The sequence below is a fragment of the Miniopterus natalensis genome, chromosome 2, assembly GCF_054644295.1.
Source record: "Miniopterus natalensis isolate mMinNat1 chromosome 2, mMinNat1.hap1, whole genome shotgun sequence".
NCBI classification, from domain to species: Eukaryota; Metazoa; Chordata; class Mammalia; order Chiroptera; family Miniopteridae; genus Miniopterus; species Miniopterus natalensis.
Window position 1 is genome coordinate 127,744,788 of NC_142082.1, and position 25,291 is coordinate 127,770,078.

The following is a 25,291-nucleotide window of genomic DNA, read 5'->3' on the forward strand; positions in this document are numbered from 1 at the left end:
CCTCACCAAATATGTAAGTAAATGCACACACAAGTTAGTGAGAAGAAAATATTTTGTACTATTAAAAAAATTTTAAGCATTATAATTCTCACCATTCAAAATTGTTTTATAATTTATGTACCATTATTATGAATGTTAGTGTATGCATATAATTTATAAGTAAGTATTAAGCTCTTAGAACAGTGCCTAGCACACAGGGAACACTCAATAAATATCAGGTATCTTCATCACAATTAAGGTACATGCTCAAATTTTGTTTTTACTGATCAGGTACATGAATAAAAAGTTTGGCATATACTGATCTAGGTAAGAAATGAGGGTGACTGGGAAGACAGTGTTTGTATCAAAACGGAAAGGCAGATGTCCCTGCTTTATGTTCTCGAGGTTCTGTTACAACATCTTCTGACAGTTCCAAGGTGGGATGAGGAGGGGCCTCAATGGTGACTCCTTTTCTGTGGCTTGTGACAAAAGCCACTTAAGATTTTTATAGTACTTAAGGCAAGAATCTGAGTCCTAGCATTGCTCCTTAGGCTATTGATGCCTCATTTTCTTCAAAGATAAAATGATAATTTAGACTTTATGCCTCACAGCATTATGGAGAAAAAACTAGACATAGCATAAAAATTTACTAAAACTGGCAGACTAAATATTAAAAAAATCTTAAGATTACCTATCTCTTTTCCCACATTAAATGTAGACTACTTTGTAAAGCATTCTTTCAACTGACTTCATTTTATAGTATTATCTCAAAATCTGAGATACTACAAAAAAAAAAAAAAATATATATATATATATATACACACACACACATATAAAACTTGAGTTCTTCTATTTGATAATTTTAAGACTCAACTTTGCTACAAAGTATAATTATATTCAAGATTATTCATCATACATAATAAACTGCTAATTTGAATTTACATGTTAAGTTTACCAAAACTGTACAAATTGATTTTATTCAGAATCTTTAACTCTTAAAACTATACACATATATACATATACGTAAAAAGCAAGCAAAAAATCTTTTCATAAGAGAATGGTAAACTGAGATCCTGAAGCCACAGTTAAGACCAGAGGAAAAACTTTTAGCACCATTTTTTGGTTTGTTTTTTTAAACATATCTTTATTGATTTCAGAGAGGAACGGAGAGGGAGAGAGATAGAAACATCAATGATGAGAGAGTCATTGATCAGCCGCCTCCCACACAACCCCAACTGGGGATCAAGCCCGCAACCCTGGTATGTGCCCTGACCAGGAATCGAACCGCAATCTCCTGGATCCTAGGTCGACGCTCAACCACTGAGCCACGTCTGGCCGGGCTAGCACCATTTTTTAAAATTCATAAATAATTGGTTTAAATACAACTTTCTTCATTATTAAAATCATGTTTAATCAGTGTAATTTCTTTCCCAGAAAGTTTACAGTGTCAATGCTATTAGCCACTGTAAGGTTAGGAACAGGTTAGGGATCCCAAAACTATATATTTTAGATATACTCTTTCATTAACTGCACAAACTGCACTTCTGGCTCTTCAAATCCTGCTAGAGAGAGGAAACAGTTTCTTTCTGTTTGTTTTCCTTCTACTTCATCTAACAGAATATACATGTAAGTAGAGAAGGGTAGAGCTAAGCAGGGCTAAAATTAAGAGCAGACAGGTAAGAAATCAAAATTAACATTAGTAGTATAACATATTTGATTTCCTATCTAGTATCCACATATCATTAAAAATTTTCTTTTGCTAGCCAATATTGGAAGAAAAATTCTTGTTTCTATATACCCTTATACACACAAAATGTAACAAGTCACACAGCTCCTGTTCCAGATCTTTAACTTCCCATTCTCCTCCACCTTAAATTTCTTTTCCTCTTTGATAACTAGCTAACAAAACAAAAAATAAATTAGGTTTTAAATGTTCATGAAAAAAAATGGCCCCTCAAAAAAGGAGAGGGCGAATAGGTGTGGAGCAGAAGGCACACGGAAAGCTCACATATCGGAATATATCCACTGCGATGCTACTTGTAATGATAAAAACTGTGGAATATGCATTTGATAAATTATTCTATCACTGCACTGACTACGCAGTAACATGGAAAGAGGTTTATTGGGGGGGAAAACCCTACAAAATATATTAGGATTACAATTAAGTGAGCAAATATGTATATCCAACACTGAAATAGATGCTGCATAAATACAAATAAAGGAAGAAGAAAACTTTCCCCTTAAATCTTGTATTACATTAGAAGTTTTAAGAACAAGATTTTAAGAAAAAAAATATTGGTAAGTGATAATAACATTAGTCATTCTAGTAACACATCAATGTTTTTGATAAGGAACATTTCTGGAGGCTAACCTAAACATTGAAGTAATTCTTAACAGCAAGGGAAGTACTATCCTCTACCCACCCCTCATGGTTAAGTTGTCAAAATGATCAGGGAGTATCTAGCATTTTGGAGGCAAAACCAAATATGATGGTTAATTTTGTTTGTCAACTTGACTGGCCACAGGGGCTGCCCAGATATTTGGTCAAACATTATTCTGGGTGTTTCTATGAGGGTGTTCCTGGATGAGATAACATTTAAATCAGTAGACTGAGCAAAGCAGACTGCCCTCCATAATGTGGGTAGGCCTCATGCCGTCAGTTGAAGGCCTGAATAGAACAAAAGGCTGATCGCCACAGAAAAAGAGAATTCTTCCTGCCTTCAGACTCGAACTGAAACATGAACTCTTCCTGGGTCTTGAGGCTGTCAGCCTCAGAACTAGAATCGTACCATCAGCTCTCCTGGTCCTCAAGCCGTTGGACTTGGACTGGAACTATACCATTGGCCGTTCTAGGTCTCCAGCCTGCCAACTAACCCTGCAAAACCTGGGACTTACCAGCCACCATAATCGCATGAGCCAATTCTTTATATAAGCCCCTTTCTGTATACATGTATATATATCTATGTATATCCACACATCCTATTAGTTCTGTTTCCGGGAGAACCATGGCTACTACTAAGGCTGCTAAATGTCCTACAATATCAATGGCACCCCTATTGAGAAACACTGAGCTGGGTAAAAATTTTGGTCCCAGTGGCAGGCTGGAGATAAAAAGTTGTACCTTTTAACAAGTAGATGTACCTTCTAACAAGTCGATGTACCTCCTAACATTCCTCAAATCATCCCATACCAGATATACATCACGGGTTTGCCATCTTTGTTGTGGAGTCATATACAGTTACTCTAAAGCAGTCCCTCAGTACTTGGTAAAAATAAAAATTAAAACTTTCCTCTTTATTTCCACACATGCATTTTTAAACAACCTGATACTGGTAGCCCATAGTGTTTTTTCATTTTCACAGCATTTTAAGTTGCAGACTCTACATTTCTTAAAATTTTTATTTTTTCTTAAAAGACTTATAAATATGCATCAAGCTAAGCATATTTTTCTCAAGATTCCCTCAAAAACCAACTCTACCAACATATAAAAATCAAGACTTTGCTTTTGGCCAAGATGTAAATAGACCAACCTCAAATAGACTAGCTGTGAGTTCCTCCAATTCCTGTCCAAGTTGATCTCGTACTTTAGAAAGCCTCTCACACTCTTCATCTTTTAACTTCAGTTCCTGTGAGAAATTGATCATTTTATTTTGGATTTCCATAATTTGAGGTTAGATTCAGCAGACTATATAATCTTTAATAATAAAATTACAAAATATTAATAGTCCCCTCCCATAATATTTACACTAAAAATGTTTGTTTAGCACTTGCTATGTGGAAGACAATCAGGCAAATTAAAAATTACAAATAATTCTAACTCACATATTAAAGCTTCACATTTCTTTTATAAAACATCCAAAGATTAAATTCTTATATATTACATGTGAAAATAAACAATTAAATGATTTCATTCTTTTTTCCCTTAACTTTTCTCTGAACATACTTATTTCCATCAATCGAACAATTTCTTCAATTATGCTTATTCATGTCAATAAAAGTTCAACAGGTTTTTCCCCATGTATACTTTAAAAATTGTTTACTGATCATTTTATTTACCATACCGCAATTAGTCTAAAGTTTCCATTAGGAGACTATACCATTTTAACACTACAACCAGAGGTAACAACAAAAATCACACCTTACATTTACACATGACTCCCAACAGGTCACACAAAAATGTTAAATAATTCCTATATTAATATGTTACAGTATGGTGTCAGATGGGTATGAGATTTATCGGGATTATCACTTACTAAGTTATATAATGTATAATCACTGGGGTGTACACATGGAACGAATATAATATTGTATGTCAACTGTAGTTGAAAAATTAAAAATCAGTTAAATTAAAAAAAATTTTTTTAAGATGTTGCAAATATACAATTTTATATGTTGCCCTAAATTAATCACTCAAACTTAGAGATAAAGAAATTCAAGCTCCTTATATATTGGTCACAACTACACTAATAAAATAACGGGTTAGTTGTGTAATAACTGTGGTGGCAGCACAGTTTTTGAATCTCCCAAGGATAACTCCTGAAAGCTAAATATACCAACAGGGATAGCAGAAGAACTACACCCTCAGCAATACTACATCCTCAATAAAAGTAGGTAAAAGAGAATCCCCTCAAATCTTAAGACTCTGAGGGAACGTGGCTACATGGCCAACACTGCAGGAGCAGCAACTGTGTGGAACAGAGCAACAGGAAGTGAATGGGACTACAGAGCACCCTGCAAACCCTCAGAACCAAAAAATCACTACAAATACCCCAAAAGCAAAGTATTGTACCATTGGTGGAGACTGGAAGAAAAAAGGGAAAGGCTTTCCCATTTGCAGGTGAGTGCAAAAATCTGTCCTGAGGCAGCAAACAGTACTGTGAAGCGCTAAACTCTCAGGTCTGTCAAAGCATCCAGCAAAGAAACCCTTCCAGGACAGAGCTCCACACTAGGTGAAAAACTCTTGAAATCTGAAACCAAATTGCAGGACAGGAATAACAGAGACAGAGAGAAGTTTCTGGTATTAAAGGAGGAAGGTGAGGGCAAAGTTCCAAAGGAAACAGATTGCAGAAAATACTATAAAAAATGTATCTTATGATGTAATTTTAAGCCTGTAAAGCTCACAGAGACACTGGGCTGGAGGAGAAAACCTTCCTGAACAAGGCTTACCTCTGAGGGATAGAAGTGGCTAAACAGATACACCAATAACAACAGAAGGGAAAGCCCTCAAACGTAAAACTAAGAAAGCTATCCTGGTTTATCCTACTCCTTCACAGAAACCTCCTCCTATACTCCAGAAAATCCAATTCATTGAAACATGGAAAACAGACAAAAATATGCGAAGTTATCATAATAAAAAAGTTATAAACACGAAGCCAAGTCACCCATAAGGGAAAGGAAATCAGACTGGTATTAAACATCAACAGCATTTTATGCTAGAAAACAATGCAGTAACATTTTTACGATACCCAAAGGAGAAAAAAATGTGAGATGAAGATTTTAAATCTAGCCAAAGTGTCCTTCAAGTGTAAGGTCAGAGACAAAGAGTTATAAACCTGTAAAACTTTACAGAGAATATCCCGAGCATGCCTGAGTGATCGAGTGGAGAATGAGTTTCAGATAATCAACAAAAAACTGAAGAAGATATAACATTAAAGACTGGGGGTGAGAAGCAAATACACTTAATTCTAGAACTACAAATAAAAGACGGGGATATCCAGAGAATGAAAACACAAGCTACCGGCTGGGAGAAAAATATCTGCAAAAGACATATCTGATAAAGGATGGGTATCCCAAATATACAAAGAATTCTTGGCTCAGTGGTTGAGCGTCGACTTGGGATCCAGGCAATCGGGGTTCGATTCCCAGTCAGGGCACATGCCCGGGTTGTGGGCTCGATCAATGACTCTCTCATCATTGATGTTTCTGTCTCTCTCTCTCCCTCTCCTTTCCTCTCTCTGAAATCAATAAAGATATATTTTTTTTAAAAAAGAATTCTTAAAACTCAACAATAAGAAAATGAACAACTTGGTTACAAAACAGGCAAAAGACCTGAACAGACACCTCACCAAAAAGATATACAGAGAGCAAACAAGCATATTAAAAGATGTTCCATATTATATGAAATCAGGGAAACACAAATTAAAATGAGTACCATCATATACCTATTAGAATGGCCAAAAAACAAAATACAGACAACACTAAATGCTGGCAAGGTTGGGGAGCAACAGGGACTCTCATTCACTGCTGGTAGGAATGCAAAATGGTACAGCCACTTTGGAAGATAGTTTAGGAGTTATTTTTAAAAACCAAACATATTCTTTTTATTAATATACATAAGAATATTTATTGCAACAGTGCTCGATATAAAAAAAGATTAGAAATAACCTAAATATCTATAAGGAACTGGTTAAATAAACTACAGTAATCCATACAATGATATGGGTTCAATTTCAGGATTGGGGTTACGGTTAATGTGAATGCTGAGGGAGAGGTGCCAAGACAGCTTAAGTAAAAAATGCAAGATGTGAACAGTGTTTACATACCTTTACATATTTCAATAGGTAATATTTAGTTTTGTGCATATAGAAAGCCTTTATGGGAATACATAAGAACCTCCTAAGCATGGTTGTCTCTGGGAAGGTAACTGGCTAACAGACCGAAAGCAGTCTGACAAAAACGAAATAAATTCTTACCACACAATCCAGCAATCGCACTTCTTGATATTAAACCAAAGGAATGGGAAACTTAGGTCCACACAAAAATCTACACTTGAATGTTTATACACTCGTAAGTGCCAAAACTGGGGAAACAACCAAAATATAGGCAGATGGGTAAAAAATTCAGTAGGTGAATGGATAAACTGTAACACATCCAGATAAAGGAGTATTACTCAGCACTAAAAGGAAATGGGCTACCAAGCCATGAAAAGGCATGGAGGAAAATAAATGCATATTACTGCATTTAAAAAGTCCAATCTGAAAAGGCTACTTACTGTATATTCCAACTATATGACACTCTGAAAAAGGTAAAACTATGGAGACAGTCAAAAGACCAATGGCTGACAGAGTTTAGAGCATAGAGAATTTTTAGGGCAGTGAAACTATTCTGGGTGACACTGTAATGGCAGACACGTCACTATACATTTGATAAAACTCAGATGTACAACACCAAGAGTAAACCCTAATGTAAACGCAGGACTTTGGGGATAATGATGTGTCAGTGTCATCAGTTGTAACAAATGGACTACTCTGGTGCAGGATGTGGGTAACGGAGGAGGCTGTGTGTGTATTGAGACAGGAGCTTTAAGGGAACTCGGTACTTCTCTCTCAATTTTTCTGTGAACCTAAAACTGCTCTAAAAAATAAAGTAGGTTTTGTGTTTTCTTTAATAGAGATAAAGCAGACAAAACAGTTATGTGAATGTTATAAGCTTCAGGAATGTAAAAATAACACACACAAACAAAAATAGGAGAAAGGAAACTAAATTCACAAACATCTGAAATATTAACTGGGAGTAAAACGAAACAAATCACTTTGAGGCTCACAAATCAATTAGTATAAAACTAAACATATTTAACACCACAGAGGTTAATATTAAGATAATATTTTAACTACAATTTAATTATACAAGAAAAAGAAACAGTAACTAGTAATTTTAGTATTTCTCATGGGAAGGAACAAAGGCAGTAGCTAAAGAAAGGTTATGAGATATTTATATCTTCAATGAAAGGTAACAACTAGAACGGCAATCAAACATTCCCAAATACCAAAAAGGAAAAAAGGAGGAGGACACACACACACACACACACACACACACACAATGGAGCACACAGTGAAAAGACAATAGAAACATGCCTAAATGTAGCACATTTACCAATAAATGCAAATGGGCATAACTCACCTATTAAAAGAAAATGATTTTCAGATTGGCTAAAAAAGCAAAATCCATTCTATGCTCTATACAAGAGACATACCTAAAACAAAGTGATTCATACAGATTAAAAATAAAAGGATATGCAGAAGTATTCTAAAAAATATAATACAAATAAAAATAAAATAGGGCTGTCAATCTTGATAGCAGACTACACAGGATACATGGCGAAATCATTCAAGACAAAGGAAACTTCATAATGCTAAAACTGCAATGTAAAATGAAAACTTTAAAATACTCCCCGATATAGAAGTAGACTTAAACAAACAGAAAGGATATACCACGTTCTTGGATAGCAAGGGATTATAAAGATGCCAATTTCCCTGAGTTAATTTATAAATCTATAAATGCATAAATTTAATACCAGGTTGTTTCAAAGCCTAAAATTTCACTATTTTGTAAGTACATATGAAAATTAAATCAATTCAGTGAACATTTCCTACTAGGTAGGCACTATGGTAAAACTTCAGAATACAAAACCCAGATACTACCCCTTGAGAAGCTTCCAATCTATTAGAGCAATACATACATCATTCATGAAAGCAAAATTCTTGAATTGCTCCCTAGTCTACCAAAGTGGCATAAACTTCACTCTAATACTAAAGACCCTTTACATGTGCTCAATTTTCCTTTTCAAAGTTATTTCCCTTGATCCATGCAGTAAAGCTGGAGTTAAATTGGTCTGATTCATTGTTTCATTCCCCAAAATGATCTTATTGGGTTGGACTAATCCTTTCCCCATAAATGTCCAACTACCTTCTTTTTATGCTTCAAGGTGCAACTTATCTACCTATATGAAGTCAAATTTGTATCTCATGTGAATATTTTTTTTAGAATTTAATTTGTACTTTTCATTATTGTAATATAGTTTTCAAAATTCATTCCTTCAACAAACAAGAATTTTGTGTTAACTAATGCTAATTTTTCTATCAGCATCAGGCATTTATCTAGGTGTTGAAGACACAGAAAAGAAGTGAGATCTAGTCCATGGTTTTCACAGTCATAGCCCCCTGAAGGTAGCAAATCTTTAAACAGATTCATAAGGCAATCTGGTAAGGGCTATAGTAGTAATATGTACATACTAGAAAAATGAGTTTGCCAAATGTAAAAGAAGGAATAAAACAGTATGTTTTATAACTAAAGACGTGGAGGCATGGATGCCACAAGACGGTAATGCCTGAAAGGTTTATGGCCAGTCCTGAAAAGCCATGGCTAAGAAATTGAGGCTTACTTTAAAGACAAGAAGAAATTATCTCAAAGGCAATGGAAAATCACTGACAGATTTTAAGCAGAATGGTGACAAACTGATTTGCAGTTCAAAATGATAACTTGGACAGTGTGGCTAGGTCAAAAAAAAAGACTGCAGACAAAGAAAACAGTTGATCATTGCGATATTTTAGGCAAGACGTACAGATTTAGAGTGGTGATAGCACAGAAAATAAATTTGAGAGATATTTAAAACACAGAGTGTGAGACTTCTGATCAAGTGTTTCATCAAATTTAAGACATAATTTTTAAGATAAACATTTTATACATCAAAAAATAAAAACGCTGTCAATGAAACTATGATACAATGCTTTTTTTTTGCTCAGAATTTTCATTTTACGCTTAATAGGAAGAACTCCATTAAACTGACGAAGACAGATTTTTATCATGTGTCATTTTTCTCTTTTGTGCCTTTCTTTTTGTATGAATGTTGTATCATAGTGAGATCATTTTGAAGATATTTAACCTAGTAATTAAGTCCAAAAAATACAGCACCCAAATCACATAATTCAATTGAATTAATCACACATGAACAACTATGACCAAGCTTATACACAAGTAGTCAGTGACAACTGTCATGATTATTGACTAGCTGAGAGCAATTTTAAAACTCATACTGATTTCAGATATCTTAAAACAGGAAAACAAGTACAACTCAAAATCAGGGAAACATTATCATGTATACATGTCTTTTCTCCCCAACTAGAAATACCTTAAGGACAGGATCCCCCCCCAAAATTATTTTTGCCCTCTACAGGGCCTAGAATAATGCCATGTGTACTTTGTTTACTCAAGTAGTGTTTCTTTATAAAGAACATAGTAAATGTTTATAAACATCCTTGGCCACCGTTAGTAGGGCCCTTCTGAACTTGGATTTGGTACAGGTATGTGTTTTTGAGCGACTTTCTGTGGCTCTAAGACATTCCATTGGATTTTATGTTCCAAGTTATTCTCTTCTAGGGAAGAATAATTAAAAGATGAAAGTAACTCCTTATACCAGTAGGTCTCACACTTCAGGAAATATAAGAATCAACAGGAGAGTTTAGTGAAAGCCTTAACACAATGATTTTGTTTCAGCAGAATCCGAGAAGCTACATTTTAATAAAGATATACTAAAGCAGAACTTCTGCCTCAGAATTCCAACAAAAACTGTTCTTCAGCAATGACCTGTGGACGGCCAAAAGGCTGAAGGGCATCATCATCATCTCTGGCTTCCCCTGTACCTGAAATTCAATGATCATGTGGGTGTACACACATTATGGACTTGCTGCCCAGCCAGGGACTACATTTCCCAGCCCACCGCACATCTAAGTATCAGCACACGAAACTGTTCACACCAAGGAATGTGAGGAACAGTTATGTTTATCACTTCTAAGTCAAAGCTTCTTAGAAGCAGGTGTGCTTTCTCCAAGCTATCTTTGCCCTTCATTCCATTAAGTACAGACAAAAATAAAACTTTAAAAGACTACAAAGGTCCAAGACAGAAGAAACAGATCTGTAAATTATTTCATTCACAAAGATGCTCCTATCAACTAGGAGCATCTACTTTAGAGTGTTAAAAGAATAAATATGAACTATTAAGTCAGTAAAATTTAGGGATTGCTTACAAGCAGCTAGTTTGTTCCTAACCAACATATTACATGTGTGTGTCTATTCATACAACAGTGTAACTGCACACACATATACATATTCATTTAATCAATGAAATATATTGAAAACCCAAGCTCAAGATATAGCCATGAGCAAAAACACATGTAATCCTTATCCTCATGAAAGTAGGAATACGTGTATAAGTGTATGTTTCTGTGTTGGGGTAGAATAAAGAAACAGAACTTTCATTCTCAATCAAGATAGAGTAACAGGGATCATATTTACCACCCCACCTGACACAACTAAAAAACTGGAAAAAGTATATGAAACAATTTTTAAGGCAATGGACATCAGGCAACAAAACAGCAATGTTCCAAATATGGCAAACAAATGAAAAGAGCCCTACGATTTGTCCTAGCTTATCACCTGAAAAGAAGAAAAGAATTATTACACAAGGATTAAAATAGTTATTAAACTGAATTTCATATGTTCAAAGAACTAGAGGAAAGACTGAGCACATTAAATAGAGCAAAGAAAATATTAAAAAGACCCAAATCAAACTTTCAGAGATGAAATGACAATGTCTGTGATAAAAAAAAATACACTGTATAGGATTAGCAAAGTAGATATTGCAGAAGAAAATAGTTACATTGAAGACACAGCAATAGAAATTATCCACAATGAAATGGACGGGGGAAAAGTTTTTTTAAGTGAATAAAGTGTCAATTAGGTGTGGGACAACTTTAAGCAGTCCAATGTTCATGTAAAAGGAGTCCCAAAGGAGAGGAGAGGCAATAATGGCCAAAATCTCCCAAACTCTATGAAAATTCACCTAAGTATTCAAGAAGTTTAACAAGTTCCAAGTACAAGAGATCTGAAGAAAACTACACCAAAGTACATCATAATCAAATTGCTTACAGCCAGTGATAAAAACGAATCTCACATTTCATGCAAAGGAACAAATGTAAGGATATCAGCTGACTTCTGTGAGAAACAATGCAAGCTAGAAGATAATGGAGCAATATCTTTAAAGTACTAAAAGAAGAAACTATCAATCTAAAATTCTTTACCGAATAAAAAAGTCTTTCAAAAACAAAGGTGAAAAAATACCTCACCTCTTCAGCTGGCCAGTGTGGCTCAGTGATTGAGTGTCCACCCATGAACCAAGAGGTCACTGGTTTGATTCCCAGTCAGGGCACATGCCTGGGTTGCAGGCTCATCCCCAGTAGTGGGAGTGCAAGAGGCAGCTGATCAATGATGTTTCTCTCATCGATGTTTCTATCTCTCTATCCCTCTCCCTTACTCTCTCTCTCTACAAATCAATAAAAACATAGTGTGTGTGTGTGTGTGTGTGTGTGTGTGTGTATATAAAGACCTACATAGATATACAACAGCTAAAAATAATTTAATCACCAGCAAAAACACACAACAAAATCGTTAAAGGGTGTCCTTCAAGTAGGAAGAAAATGATATAAGATAGAAATCTGGATCTACATGAAAGAATAAAGAGCACTGGAAATGACAGCTACAAAAGTAAATATAAAAGATTCATCCTCATTTAGATCTCTTTAAAAATAAAGAGATGCTTGCCCAGGCATGGCTTAGCAGTTGAGCATCAACCTAGGATCCAGGAGATCGATGCTTGATTCCCAGTCAGGGCACATCCTTGGGTTGCGGGAGCATGCAGGAGGAGGCAGCTGATCAATGATGACTCTCTCATCAATGACGTTTCTATCTCTCTCTCTCCCTTTCTCTCTCTGAAATTAATTTAAAAAAAAATATTTTTTAAAAAAAATAAATTGCTTAATACAAAAATAACAACAATGCATTGTGGAGTTTAAAGAGTAAAATGTATGACAATCATAGCACAAAGGCTGGGAGGGGAAAAACAGAAGTATACTTTTCTAAGGACCTTATACTACATGTAGTATATAATATTATTAGAAGGTAGACTGCAGTAAGTTAAAAAGGTATACTAGAAACCCTTAACAATCACTAAATTAGCACAACATATAAAGTTAATAAGCCAAAGGAGACAAGATGAAATAATAAAGAATACACAATTAATACAAAAGAAGGCATAAAGGGAGAAAAAAGGGGGGTAAAAAAAGGGGGATAGGGTAATGAACAGATGGGACAAAAAGAAAACAAATAGTAAGATGGTAGATTTAAACCAAACCATATCAATATCATATTAAATGTAAATTATCTAAACACACCAACTAAAAGGCAGAGATTATTAGGAAAGATAAAAAGGCAAGACCTAACTATATGCTGCCTACAGGCAACCCACTTTAAATGGGAAGACAAAAGTAGGTTAGAAGAAAAAGGATGAAAAAATAACTACCAAGCCTCTCTTTAAATAATCAGAATAAAGAGAATGGCTGTTGACGTAATTTTGATTCACATACGGCCATAATTCAGTAAAGTATTAGTACAATCTTGCACTCCTCATAATAAAGTTCACCATTTGTATGTGTTCACATGTCATTATTATCTCAATTACCTCAATAGTACCTCTAAATACAGCTAATTAAAGATTGCAAAAGGTATTACTAACCTGAGCTAAGAAGTTAGCAATCTGTTCTGATCAATTAGTAACTATAACATGTTCTCAAAGATGAATATGTTTAATAGTTTACCTCTATATAAACTGTAATTTCACTTAATACTGTGTATTAAGACAACAAAATCTGAGCCAGATGGCAGAGCCAAATACAATCGCATCTTAACATACCCCTTCTCTTTGGGAAAAGACTTAAAAGGCTATTGATTTTTCCTTCTGATAAGACATATTTAACCTGAATGTTTTAACATATCTGCATGGCTGTTTAACCACAGCCATTCATTAAAGAATTTGCAAATGAACAAATATCCCAGACATTGCACTGTTTATGCCAGGTGCTAAGGATACAAAAATCGATATTATGCTCTTGATTGACAAGTCTCGTAGGGACAGGGTGTAAATATGTTTTTGAAATGTCATAATATGCTACAAATTATACCTATAGAATGTTTATCCAATCTTCTCAAATATCTAAATGTAAGTTGTCAAATTTACATAGAATTGTTCATATTATTCCTTTATTGTACACTTTTGATGTCTGCAGGATCTGCAGTGACATTCCATTTTATTCCTGCTACTGAATATAATCTATGCCACGTTATTTTTTAATTTTTTTTTTATCAATCCTACTAGAGATTTGTCAATTTTACTGATCTTTTAAAGAAACCAGCACTGCCCTAGCCAGTTTGGCTCAGCGATTAGAGTGTTGGCCTACGGACTGAAGGGTCCCAAGTTCAATCCATCCAAGGGCAAGTCCCTCGGTTGCAGGCTCAATCCCCGGCCCTGGTTGGGGCTCGTGCTAGAGGCAACCAATCAATGTGTCTCTCTCACATTGATGTTTCTCTCTCTCTTTCTCCCCCTTCCACTCTCTCTGAAAAGCAATGTAAAAAGTGTCCTCAGGTGAGGATAAACACACACACACACACAAAAACAGCACTTTGTTTCAGTCATTTTCTCTAGTTTTTCTGTCAATTTCATTGATTTTTGCTTTTTATTATTTCCTTCCTTCTACTTACTGTGGTTTTGCTATTTTTCTCTACTTTTTTTGTTTAAAATATTACAAACGTCCCTTTATCTCCCCAATAACCCGTTCCATCCCATCCCACCCCCTTCCCCAGTCCCTCTTCCCACCATTGTCCATGTCCTTGGGTTGTGTATATATGCACATAAATTCTTTGGTTACTCTCTCCCCCTCCACCCACCCGCCCTCCTCCATCCCTCTGACAATCGTCGGTCTGATCCATGCTTCCAGGTCAATGAATCCATTCTGTTCATCAGTTTATTAAGTTCTTTAGATTCCACATATAAGTGAGATCATGTGATGTTTGTCTTTCTCCGCCTGGCTTATTTCACACAGTATAATTTTCTCCAGGTCCATCCATACTGTCCCAAAGGGTCCAAGAACCTTCTTTACAGCTGCGTAGTATTCCATGGTGTATACGTCCCACAGCTTTTGTATCCACTCATCTACGGATGGGCACTTGGGCTGTTTCCAGATCTTAGCTATTGTAAATTGCACTGCTATGAACATAGGGGTGCATATATTCTTTCTGATGAGTGTTTCAGGATTCTTAGGATATATTCCTAGAAGTGGGATCACTGGGTCAAAAGGCAGCTCCATTTTTAATTTTTTGAGGAACCCTCATACTGTTTTCCATAGTGGCTACACCAGTCTGCATTCCCACCAGCAGTGTACCAGGGTTCCCCTTTCTCCACACCCTCACAAGCACAAGTCGTTTGTTGATTTGTTGATGGCAGCCATTCTCACAGGAGTGAAGTGATCCCTCATCGTGGTTTTAATTTGCATCTCTCTGATGATTAGTGACGTCGAGCATTTTCTCATATGTCTCTTGGCCATTTGTATGTTCTCTTTGGAGAAGTGTCTATTCAGGTCCTTTGCCCATTTCTTAATTGGATTGTTTGTCTTCCTCTTGCTAAGCAGTATGAGTTCTTTGTACACTTTGGAAATTAGCCCCTTATCAGATCCATCCTTGGCAAATATGTTTTCCCAGACCATGGGGTTCCTTTGTATTTTGAGGCTGTTTTCTTTTGCTGTGCAGAAGCTTTTTAGACTGATGTAGTCCCATATGTTTATTTTTTCTTTGGTTTCTCTTGCCCTAGGAGATGTATCAGTGAAAATTCCACTAGGTGGGATGTCTGTGACTTTACTGCCTATGTTTTCTTCTAGGATTTTTATGGTTTCATGACTTACATTTAAGTCTTTTATCCATCTTGAGTTTATTTTTGTGTATGGTGAAAGTTGGTGGTCTAGTTTCATTTTTTTGCATGCAGCTGTCCAATTTTCCCAGCATCATTTATTGAAGAGACTGTCTTCAGACCATTGTATGCTCTTGCCTCCTTTGTCAAATATTAACTGACCATAATGGCATGGGTCTATTTCTGGGGACTCTGTTCTGTTTCATTGATCTATATGTCTGTTGTTGTACCAATACCAGGCAGTTTTGATTACAGTGGCTTTGTAGTACAGTTTGATGTCCAGCAAAGTTCTACATTCTTAAAGTGAGAGCTTAGATGGATGATTGGAGACTGTTCCCTTTTTCTAATTATGACTATTTAGTGCTATAAATTCCCCTCTGAAATTTAATTAGTTTCAGAAAAAGAATATGATATGGCTGCAAGTTTGAGAATAAATAGGAGAAATTTTAAAGACAACCAAGTGGAAATACAACAAATTACCAAGAAAAGAAAATTCTCCAAGGTAAGACACAGAAAATATTCAAACCCAGCTACAAGATAAAGGTATATTACTAAAACAATTCCTCAAAACAAAATGACTTGGGTTGAATGACTTCAAGTAAATGACCATAAAGTCAACCACACGTAAGAAGGAAAAATTGACACATGGAACATAACCCACCAAATGTGCATTACAGATAATGCAAGTCAGGGAGCAGGCAATGTAGAGGACAGAAAAAGTTTCAGAATCTCATTTTTCCAGTTAGAACTCTTAGATGAACTTCTTTACTACTCCACCAATTTCATAGGTTCCCAAATGCTGCCCAACAGGAGCTGGGGCTGTACATATGTGAAGGATAAATGTGGAACCATAATAATTTCATTTGAGTTACCCCACTCCATGGAAAAATGTTAATTTTGAATATAATGTATGGAAGAATAAAATATCTTTTTGCTTACCCTCTGAGCTTTTGCAAGTTCTTCTTTCAATCTTTCATAGCCCTTTTCTCTGACTTCCAAAACAGATGGGCTTCGTAAGCGGGACAGACTATCAGTACTCAACCCGAAAATATCATCACTGCTATCACATGCTTCTGTTAGAGTAGCACCCTGCAAAAACTCCCTCTCTGCACTACAGTTGTCCTTTCTCGCAGTTAATTTAGTTAACCCAACTGTTACTCCAGAGGTAGAACAAGGTGCTGGGTCTGTAACATGGATGCTGTAAAGGAGAGTTCAGAAAATATCAGCATATACTTAAATATAACTGGCATCAAACACAGGTCTAGAAACACTCTGGTCATAACCACACAGGTCTAGTCAATTTGGTAGCCATTATATTTAATTAATAGCATGTCCTCAGTCAAAGCTAACATGTTCTAAGTCCTTAATAGCTACATGTGGATAATGGCTGTCATATTAGCACAGAAAGAGAACATTTTCATCATCACAAAAAGTTCTACTGGAGAGTGCTACTCCAGAACAGGGGTCGGCAAACTAAACAGGCTAAATCTAGCCCACTGCCTGTTTTTATAAAGTGCACGAGCCAAAAATTATTTTTACACTTTCAAATGGTTACAAAAAATCAAAATAATATTCTGGCAGAAAAAAAACCAGTATGAAATTCAAAACTTGGTGTCCAAATATAAAATCTTACTGGAGTTTATTCATTTACATACTGTCTATGGCCACTTTTTCACTTTAACAGCAGAGTTGAATAGTTGCAATAGAAAGTACATACACTTTATGGCCCCAAAATCCTAAAGTATTGACTATTTGGCCCTTTACATAAAAAGTTTGCTGACCCCTGCTGTCAAGCATTAACATGTATTGCTCTTCATAGACAAGCTTATATGACTCAGATTTTCTAAAACACTAAAACTTAAAATAAGGTAACCAAGCAAACTGTACGTTTGTTTAATACGATACTCCAAAATAAGCATTTTGGTGATCTCCTACCTGATACCAGATAGTTCCGTACAATTTAAACGTCTTGGGGATGAATACACAGGTTGTGTAGGAAGGTCAGAGACATCTAAAGCATTAGCCTGGATAGGGGCAGAACATAAAGATGAAGGGAGAGGCCGGTAGATGACACCTGGTGAGGTAGTCGGCTCTAGAGCTCCCGATTCATACACTCCAAGAAGGTCCGGAGAAGTAGGTGAAGCAAGGTTTACTTCATGGAAGCCTTCCAAGGGGTCATTAGCCATAGTAAAAGCCTCATCATAAGATAACCTATCGTTAAAACAAAAAGCAGGTAATTATTGAGATAGTACCATTTAAAATTAAATAACGATGTATAATTATAGAATATGTTTAATAGTCCATTATAAAGTATAAACTTACAATAAAAGAAATAGAAAAAAAAAAATTGCAATGATTTAGCAATTATTAAGTGACCTCAGAGTATAAATACTACAAAAGACAATCTGATTTGAAATAAACTTGAAAGTGATAGCTAATACTGTTAAAGCAAGTCATAAGTAACAATGAGAAATAAAAATTTGCCTGATATTTTTAACTCTGCTATAATGTGACATTGGTTAGAATAAGTAGAAGCAGTAAATATGTATATATGTATATATACATTTATATACATGTATAAATACATGCATTTATACATGTATATTCTGTCTACAGAATATACATATGTATACATATATACATAATACATGTGTGTATTAAGAACGAGACAGATATAAGTTCAACTCTCTGTTCTGTTCTGCTACATGCTGGCTATGTGACTTTGGATGAGTTAGTATTTTTTCTTTTCTTTTTCCTTTTGAAATAATTTCCAATTTACATAAGAGCTGCAGAGCTATAACATACCTTTCACAAAGATTATGAAACTGTTAACATTTTGGAACCATTTAAGAACAGGTTCCAGACCGATACCCATTATCCCTTAACGCCTTAGTGTATATATCCCTAAGTGCAAGGACAATCTCCTCTCTAACCACAAAGCCACCATCAAAGTCAGAAAGTTAATGTTGATCAATATTACCATCTAATCCACAGGACCTAGTCAAATTTCACTGATTGCCCCAATAATGTCCTTTATAGGCCTAGGATCCAATCCAAGATAATGTATCACATTTCTCTAAGACTTAAATTTCTCCTCTAATGAGAAGTTGCTATGAGGATTAAGGGAGGCAATCCACATAAAATACTTAGCAGTGTACTATGTACCTGGCACACAGTATGGCCTCAATAAACATTTGTTATCATAGAAAGCCATTAATAACAACATGTATGCTTCCATTTCTCCATAAGCAAAAACTATTTCCCATAACTACTCAATTACATCAGAGTTCACATGAAAACTAAAAAGTGTATCACTTAAAATTTCCACTTGAAGAATCTGAAAGAAGTCTTATAAATCCTTTACTGATTTCCCACTGTCTACAAAATAAATTCCAAACTTATTAGCTTGAAAACCAAATCCTTCTATTATCTAAACCAAACCTCTTTCCAATTTTTTCCTTCCTACAATAGTACCTAGATAGTCATAATATCTTCCCAGAGCTTCCCCAAATTACCAAACACAAGCACCAATGTAGCACTAAATCTCTTCATTAAATATTACAAAAACTTAGTCTTTAAGCTGAAAATTTTTACTCTCACATTCTTAATAAAAAGTGTTAAAAATAAGTCAAGTAAAGAATAACAAAGGCTACCATAAAGTTGGGAAAGAAGAGAGTTGACTAAATATTTACATATTCTCTCAAAATATTACAGATTACATGTCACAAGAATATATATATAAGCAATCAAAACTGTAACTACATCATCTACAAATGCCAAATTTCAAATCCAATTAATGTTTTCTTTGTTGTAGCAAATAATACAGTCCTCAAAATGAAATTAGTCCTTTTTCACCCAAATTACTCATTATGCCAAATGAAGGATCATATTAATAAGAAATTTAAAGTGTTACTCAATTATAATTTACTATTTTTTCATCCAAGAGAACATTTTTTTATTCCTTATTCATAACACACACACACACACACACACGCAAATATATACCAAACAAACATGTAACCCTGAGTATTTCACTTGAACATAGTTTACAGTTTACCAGTGAATTCACTTTAAGGTAGTAAATAGGGTTTTTATCAAACTTTGACATTTTATCAGTTATTATACTTTCTTCTATTCCATACTTTATGTTTCTTCCTAAAGGGTCACTGAATCAAAGAATGTGAAAGTGTTTGCATTTCTGAAATGCAAAATGGTACAAATCCTATAGAGGAAAATTTAATATTTAGTAATATGACATGTTCATTACATCACCCAGCAAGCCCACTTTTAGGGCTTTGTCCCAAAGATAAACTAGCAAAAGAAAAAAGATGCATGCATATGGCCAGCAGTATTAGCAACAGACTGCAGTCTCGTAATAGCAAGACTAACTGAATGAACTAATGTACATCCTCTAATGAAACACCTTGCAATTGTAAAAAAAGTGAGTAATATCTACATACTGCTATGAAGTGATCTTGAGGATATACTGACAAGCTAAAAAACAAAATAAATAACTGTATAGTAAGCTACCCTCTATCTAGGAAAGGAGAAAATACAAATTTACTCATTTATATATATAGGAGTGGGCAAAAGTAGGTTTACAATTGTAACACAAATAATACAATAATTAATAAATAATACAAGAATAAATTGTTTCATGTACTCACAACTGGAAATCTACTTTTGCCCACCCCTTATATATGTATATACTTATATTTTAGAAATGAAGGAATAAACCAAAACCAATAAAAATCACTACCTATAGAAAGAGGTAGAGAACAGAAAAGGGATCAGGAATGAAAGCTAGACTTTTCCAAACTGACCTTGCCTTGTAGATTTGAATCTGAGCTTGGAATCATGTAAATAATAAAATTAAATTTTAAAAAAGAATCCCTAAAAATAAAACAAATGAACCCAGCTATATATTGAGATGGTAGCTTAACCACATAGAAAAAAGCTACAGCAAATGACTTACAACAGTAATAAAAGTGTATATTCCTAATGGAATACAGTCTAAAGGACCAAAGGAAATGAAAAAAATCGTAAACTATTTTCAGTAATCCTATTAGTAGTAATGCTGATATTGTTATTCTGAAACTATTATATATAAGATTAAGCAAGTAAATTATGTTAATGTTATTCAGAACTAAGATTTTTACCATATGAGAAGACACAATCATAAAACCATAGAAGTAAAACTCTGAAGTCCTAAATTTAAAAAAATTTTTTTTTAATTTATCTTTATTGTTGAAACCATTACAGATGTTCCATTTTTCCCCTGCATTGATCTCCTCCACCCCAAGTTCCGACCCATCCCCAGGCCTTCCCCATACTATTGTCTGTGTCCATGGATTATGCATTTATGCATAATATGTTTTTATTGATTTTTTTAGAGAGGGAGCACAGAGAGATAGAAACATCTTTTGAGAGAGAAACATCGACTGGCTACCTCCTGCAGGCCCCCTACTAGGGATTAAGCCTGCAAGTTGGGCACGTGCCCTGACGGGGAATCCAACCCATGACCTCTGGGTGCATGGGACGACCGTCAACCAACTGAACTATACCTGCCAGGGCTGAAGTCCTAAATTTTGATCAGAAATATCAGAGAAAAAAATTCTATTAAAAAAATAATTCCTAACTTTATCCACTGAAAAGGTGTAGCAATAGTAACCAACTCAGGAGCAATGAGTACCCTTTGTGCCCAGAGTAATGTCATTTCCTATAAAAAAATAATAATAAAATAATAAGATAAAATAGGAAAGAGAAAGAAAGAAAGAAAGAAAGAAAGAAAGAAAGAAAGAAAGAAAGAAAGAAAGAAAGAAAGAAAGAAAGAAAGAAAGAAAGAAAGAAAGAAAGAAAGAAAGAAAAGAGAGGGAAAGAAAGAAGAAAAGAAAGAAAGAAAAAGAAAGAAGAAGGAAGGGAGGGAGGGAGGGAGGGAGGGAGGGAGGGAGGGAGGGAGGGAGGGAGGGAGGGAGGGAGGGAGGGAGGGAGGGAGGGAGGACGAACAAATGAACAAGGGCTCCTTGGAGAAATGGCTGATTCCAGGCCCAGGGCAGTAATGCACAGATGGACCCTGGAACATCTTGTTATACAAGGAAACAAGGAAGCAAGAAAACTATCAAAGACTGCTGGAGTGGTACCAAAAGGACTCCCACTACCCAAAGATGGGACAATCTGAACATCAAAAAGGACAGTATCTGTAAAGAAAGGAAACAAAGATATTTTTAAACGCATGAGTTCATGATGATACTAAAAATAAGACAAAAACAAAATCTCACTGGTACCCTTAGATCAGAGCTATGGAACCAATTTCCTACTTTGAAAACTGGTAAAATAAAGGAAAGAATAAAATAATTATCTTGACTTTCCTGTACATCGTGGAACTAAACAGTTTATGAGAAAAAGTTCTTCCTTTGAAAAGAATTCCATGTAATAAATATAACTTTGCAATTCAAATGAAATAATGGGTCTAGGCAGTAATTATCAAGAGCTATTAAAACCCTAAGGGGAAACTCTATCCGGAGAACTTTATAATTAATGGATCTGAATGACAGTATCTGAATGACATCTTTATCACAAAAAGGGAGACAATCAAACATTATGAAGATTATGTAATAAAAAGGAAATGAATATCCCCACCATCCATGAGGCATTGTTGCCCCTCAAAGAGGAAAAAAAGGGGACCCCAGTCCAATCAAGCACTAAGTCTTCATCAATTCATAGGAAATACAGAGAGAGGAACATATTAAATAACATCGTAGGGATGAAAACAGCAAAACCTAGTTTTGTGGAAACTCTACTTGACAAACCACCTAATTTATTCAATAAATAAACTGGGGGAAGGGAGGGTAAAGGGAATTATATATTTAAAAAGACTGAAGAGACAGATATAACGATATACAATGTGTGGACCTTTTCTGAACTCTTATTTGAACAAACCAAATATAAAAACAAACATTATGAGACAACAAAGGGAACCTAAACACTGGATATTACTGATATTTTTATAAATTATCAATTTTAGGGATAATAATGGTATTATGATTATATAAAAACTCCTTATCTTTTAGAGATACACACTGAAGTATTCATAGATAAAATAAGATTACTTGTACTTGTTTCAAAATAATTCAGGGGGAGAGGAAGGAAATGGGAGTGGAGCCATCCAACTACCGGTCCCAGTCACAGAGGATTATAGGGCTATTTCTCCCATAAAGCAGCTAATGATTTTTGAGCACTTACTAAATATCAGGTATAGTTCTAGTACAATAAGTTGAGGAAACTGCAGCTTAAGGTAACCAGGATGAAAACCTGTGTCTGTCAGACTCCAGAGTACAACCTCTTAACCATCACAACATACTACCACCACAACTGCTTTGCCATTCCACTGTTACTGTTCAAGGAAAAATGTTTTCCCTATGCTGAATTAAAATCCATCATCCCTGCAACATCCACCCTATTTTCCCTATATATAACATAATATTTCAGCTATTCTTTCAACAAGTGTTTACTGAGGACCTACTATGTGCCAGGCTCTGAGGGATGAAGACGAGAAATTATCTCTGCTTCCAAACAGTATCAATATAGTACGAGGGACTGGCCAGTGGAGAAAATGATACACTATGTAAATGTCTCAGAAAATGCACAAGTACTAAGAGACCACACAGGACGGGCAAATAAATCAGATGGAAAGGACTTCCAGAAGAACTGAAGCAGAAGACAAGACCCAAAGTCCAAGTAGGTAGTAATGATGAAGACAAAGGCCTTGGCAAGGCTTTCCAGGCATGTATAAGGTGTGAAAACAAAGCATTTACTGAAAATACAAATATGCCATAAATTGGAACACAGGCTTTGAACATAAGAGACAAACCTGAAAGAGAGGCAGGTTTGAATCCTGCTTCTGACAAATTACTGGCCAGTGGGCCTAGGTTTGCTGATCTGGAAATCTGTGCCTCGCTTTTCTACCACACAGGATAAGAATTATAGGAGATAATGCATATAGGACAGCACCTCTGGGCAGTGGCTCTACCTACAATGTTTTCATTCAGGAGGAATACACTTAAACATAGTTTAAATTCAAGTCACTTCTGAAAAGGAGATTATTTTAAGATTAAATTTAGTCGTTTTTTCAAGCATGTAAAATTTTCACAAAATGTAATTTTTCTGGTAAAGAGCTAATAATCACACTGATCAGAAAAGCTTTTGCTCTTTAAAATATATGAAAACTTTAAAGTTTTATATTCAAAGTTCTTATATGAGTAACATAAATTGCCACTTTTAAGTGGTACTCTTTGCATTAAGTAATGAGTAATTCAAAAAGATCTAATTTCAACTGGAGATTAGCCCAATTAACAAACTAAACTTGTTAAAAAGTTGACCGTGTTAAATTCTTACCAACACAGCTTGGCTGGCTTTATTATTATTCAGTTTCAAGTAATAAAGCTGATTTCCAATCATAAGGAAAAGCTGCTTAAAACAATTTTTATTTCTGATTCTCCATATGCATTTCATATTATTTCTTCTTTCTAGAACTCAGAATTATCAGAGAAAAAGCAACAGCCAATATTTATTGAAAGTAAGCTATGTGTCAGATACTTTTGCTAAGAATTTCACATGTATTAACTCATTTAATGCCTAAAAAAACACTAATAACTTTTTATAAAAATTATTTTCTAACTGCAAACAAAACACATCCGTAGGACAACTCAAGAAATCAGATGAATTACAGGTACAGTATTTTCAATTAAACATCTAAAGGACATGGGTAAAATAGACACACATCATAAATGAAATCAAGAAACTCAACTTAGTGTATCAGCAGTCCAAAAAAACAAACTTTATTCTACCACAAAAAAACACATTCCCCTCATTTGACTTACCTTGACAAGGGAGAAAACATAGGGTTTACTTGCAGGAAAAAAGAAAATATTTTAAACCTATGATTTCTATATTTTTCCTATCAATTTAACATTTGAAATTAAATAATTTTAATTCTGTATTTACTAAAATCCCTCAAAGCACTATATTTTGGAAAGTAAATAATTTCCATCACAGCAGAGCAGAAGCAACAGTACCTGAAGAAGAGAGGGTTCTAGAGGAGACAAGATAGTGGCGTAGGTGACAGCTGCACCCACCGCCTCCCACAACCACATCAAAATTACAACTAAAATACAGAACCACCATCACTCAGAGCCTCCTGAAATCTAGCTGAATAGAAGCCCTACAACCAGGGAACTGAAGGAGCATCAAGACCGGCAGGAGGAGCAGAGACACGGGCAGATCGGGACTGAATTGCAGAGACGTGGCCACGAACCCACATCTGGTGCTGCGGTTTAAAATTGGGAGGGTTATCTTGGTCAGTGGAGGTTTCCCGGGGAAGTGAGGGGTCCAAGCCCCACATCAGAAGCCCCAGCCCAGGGTTCCAGTGCCGGGAAGAGAAGTCCCCACAACTTCGGGCTATAAAAACCAGCCGGAACTGTGGCTGAGGGATGTGGAGGCTGCTGGACTTCCAGGCAGCTCCTCTTAAAGGGCCAGTACAGGGGACTTACTAAGACGCGCTCCCTCTGAGCTTCAGCCCTGGGCAGCGGCTTGAAAGGAACCTGGGACATTCACGGAGGAACTAACTTGCCTGGAATCAGGACCAGAGCTGAAGGAGCAGCTTTCTCCCAGACAGAAGAGCTGGCAGAGGCCATTGCTCCTTTGGCGAGTCCTCCCCACACACAGCCAGCAGGCAGGCGCCATATT

General features: G+C 35.5%; 1 protein-coding gene across 1 annotated transcript in view; it reads right to left on the reverse strand.

Annotated features, from left to right (window-relative positions):
- Positions 1-25,291, reverse strand: part of RAB3IP (RAB3A interacting protein) — a 56,843-nt gene that overhangs the window by 14,977 nt on the left and 16,575 nt on the right. The window contains exons 2-4 of the mRNA XM_087814546.1: positions 17,483-17,758; positions 16,487-16,745; positions 3,510-3,605 (exon numbers count right to left, since the gene is read on the reverse strand). Coding sequence (XP_087670672.1) covers positions 3,510-3,605; positions 16,487-16,745; positions 17,483-17,733 — 606 coding nt within the window. The 5' untranslated portion in view covers positions 17,734-17,758. The remainder of the gene's footprint in view (positions 1-3,509; positions 3,606-16,486; positions 16,746-17,482; positions 17,759-25,291) is intronic.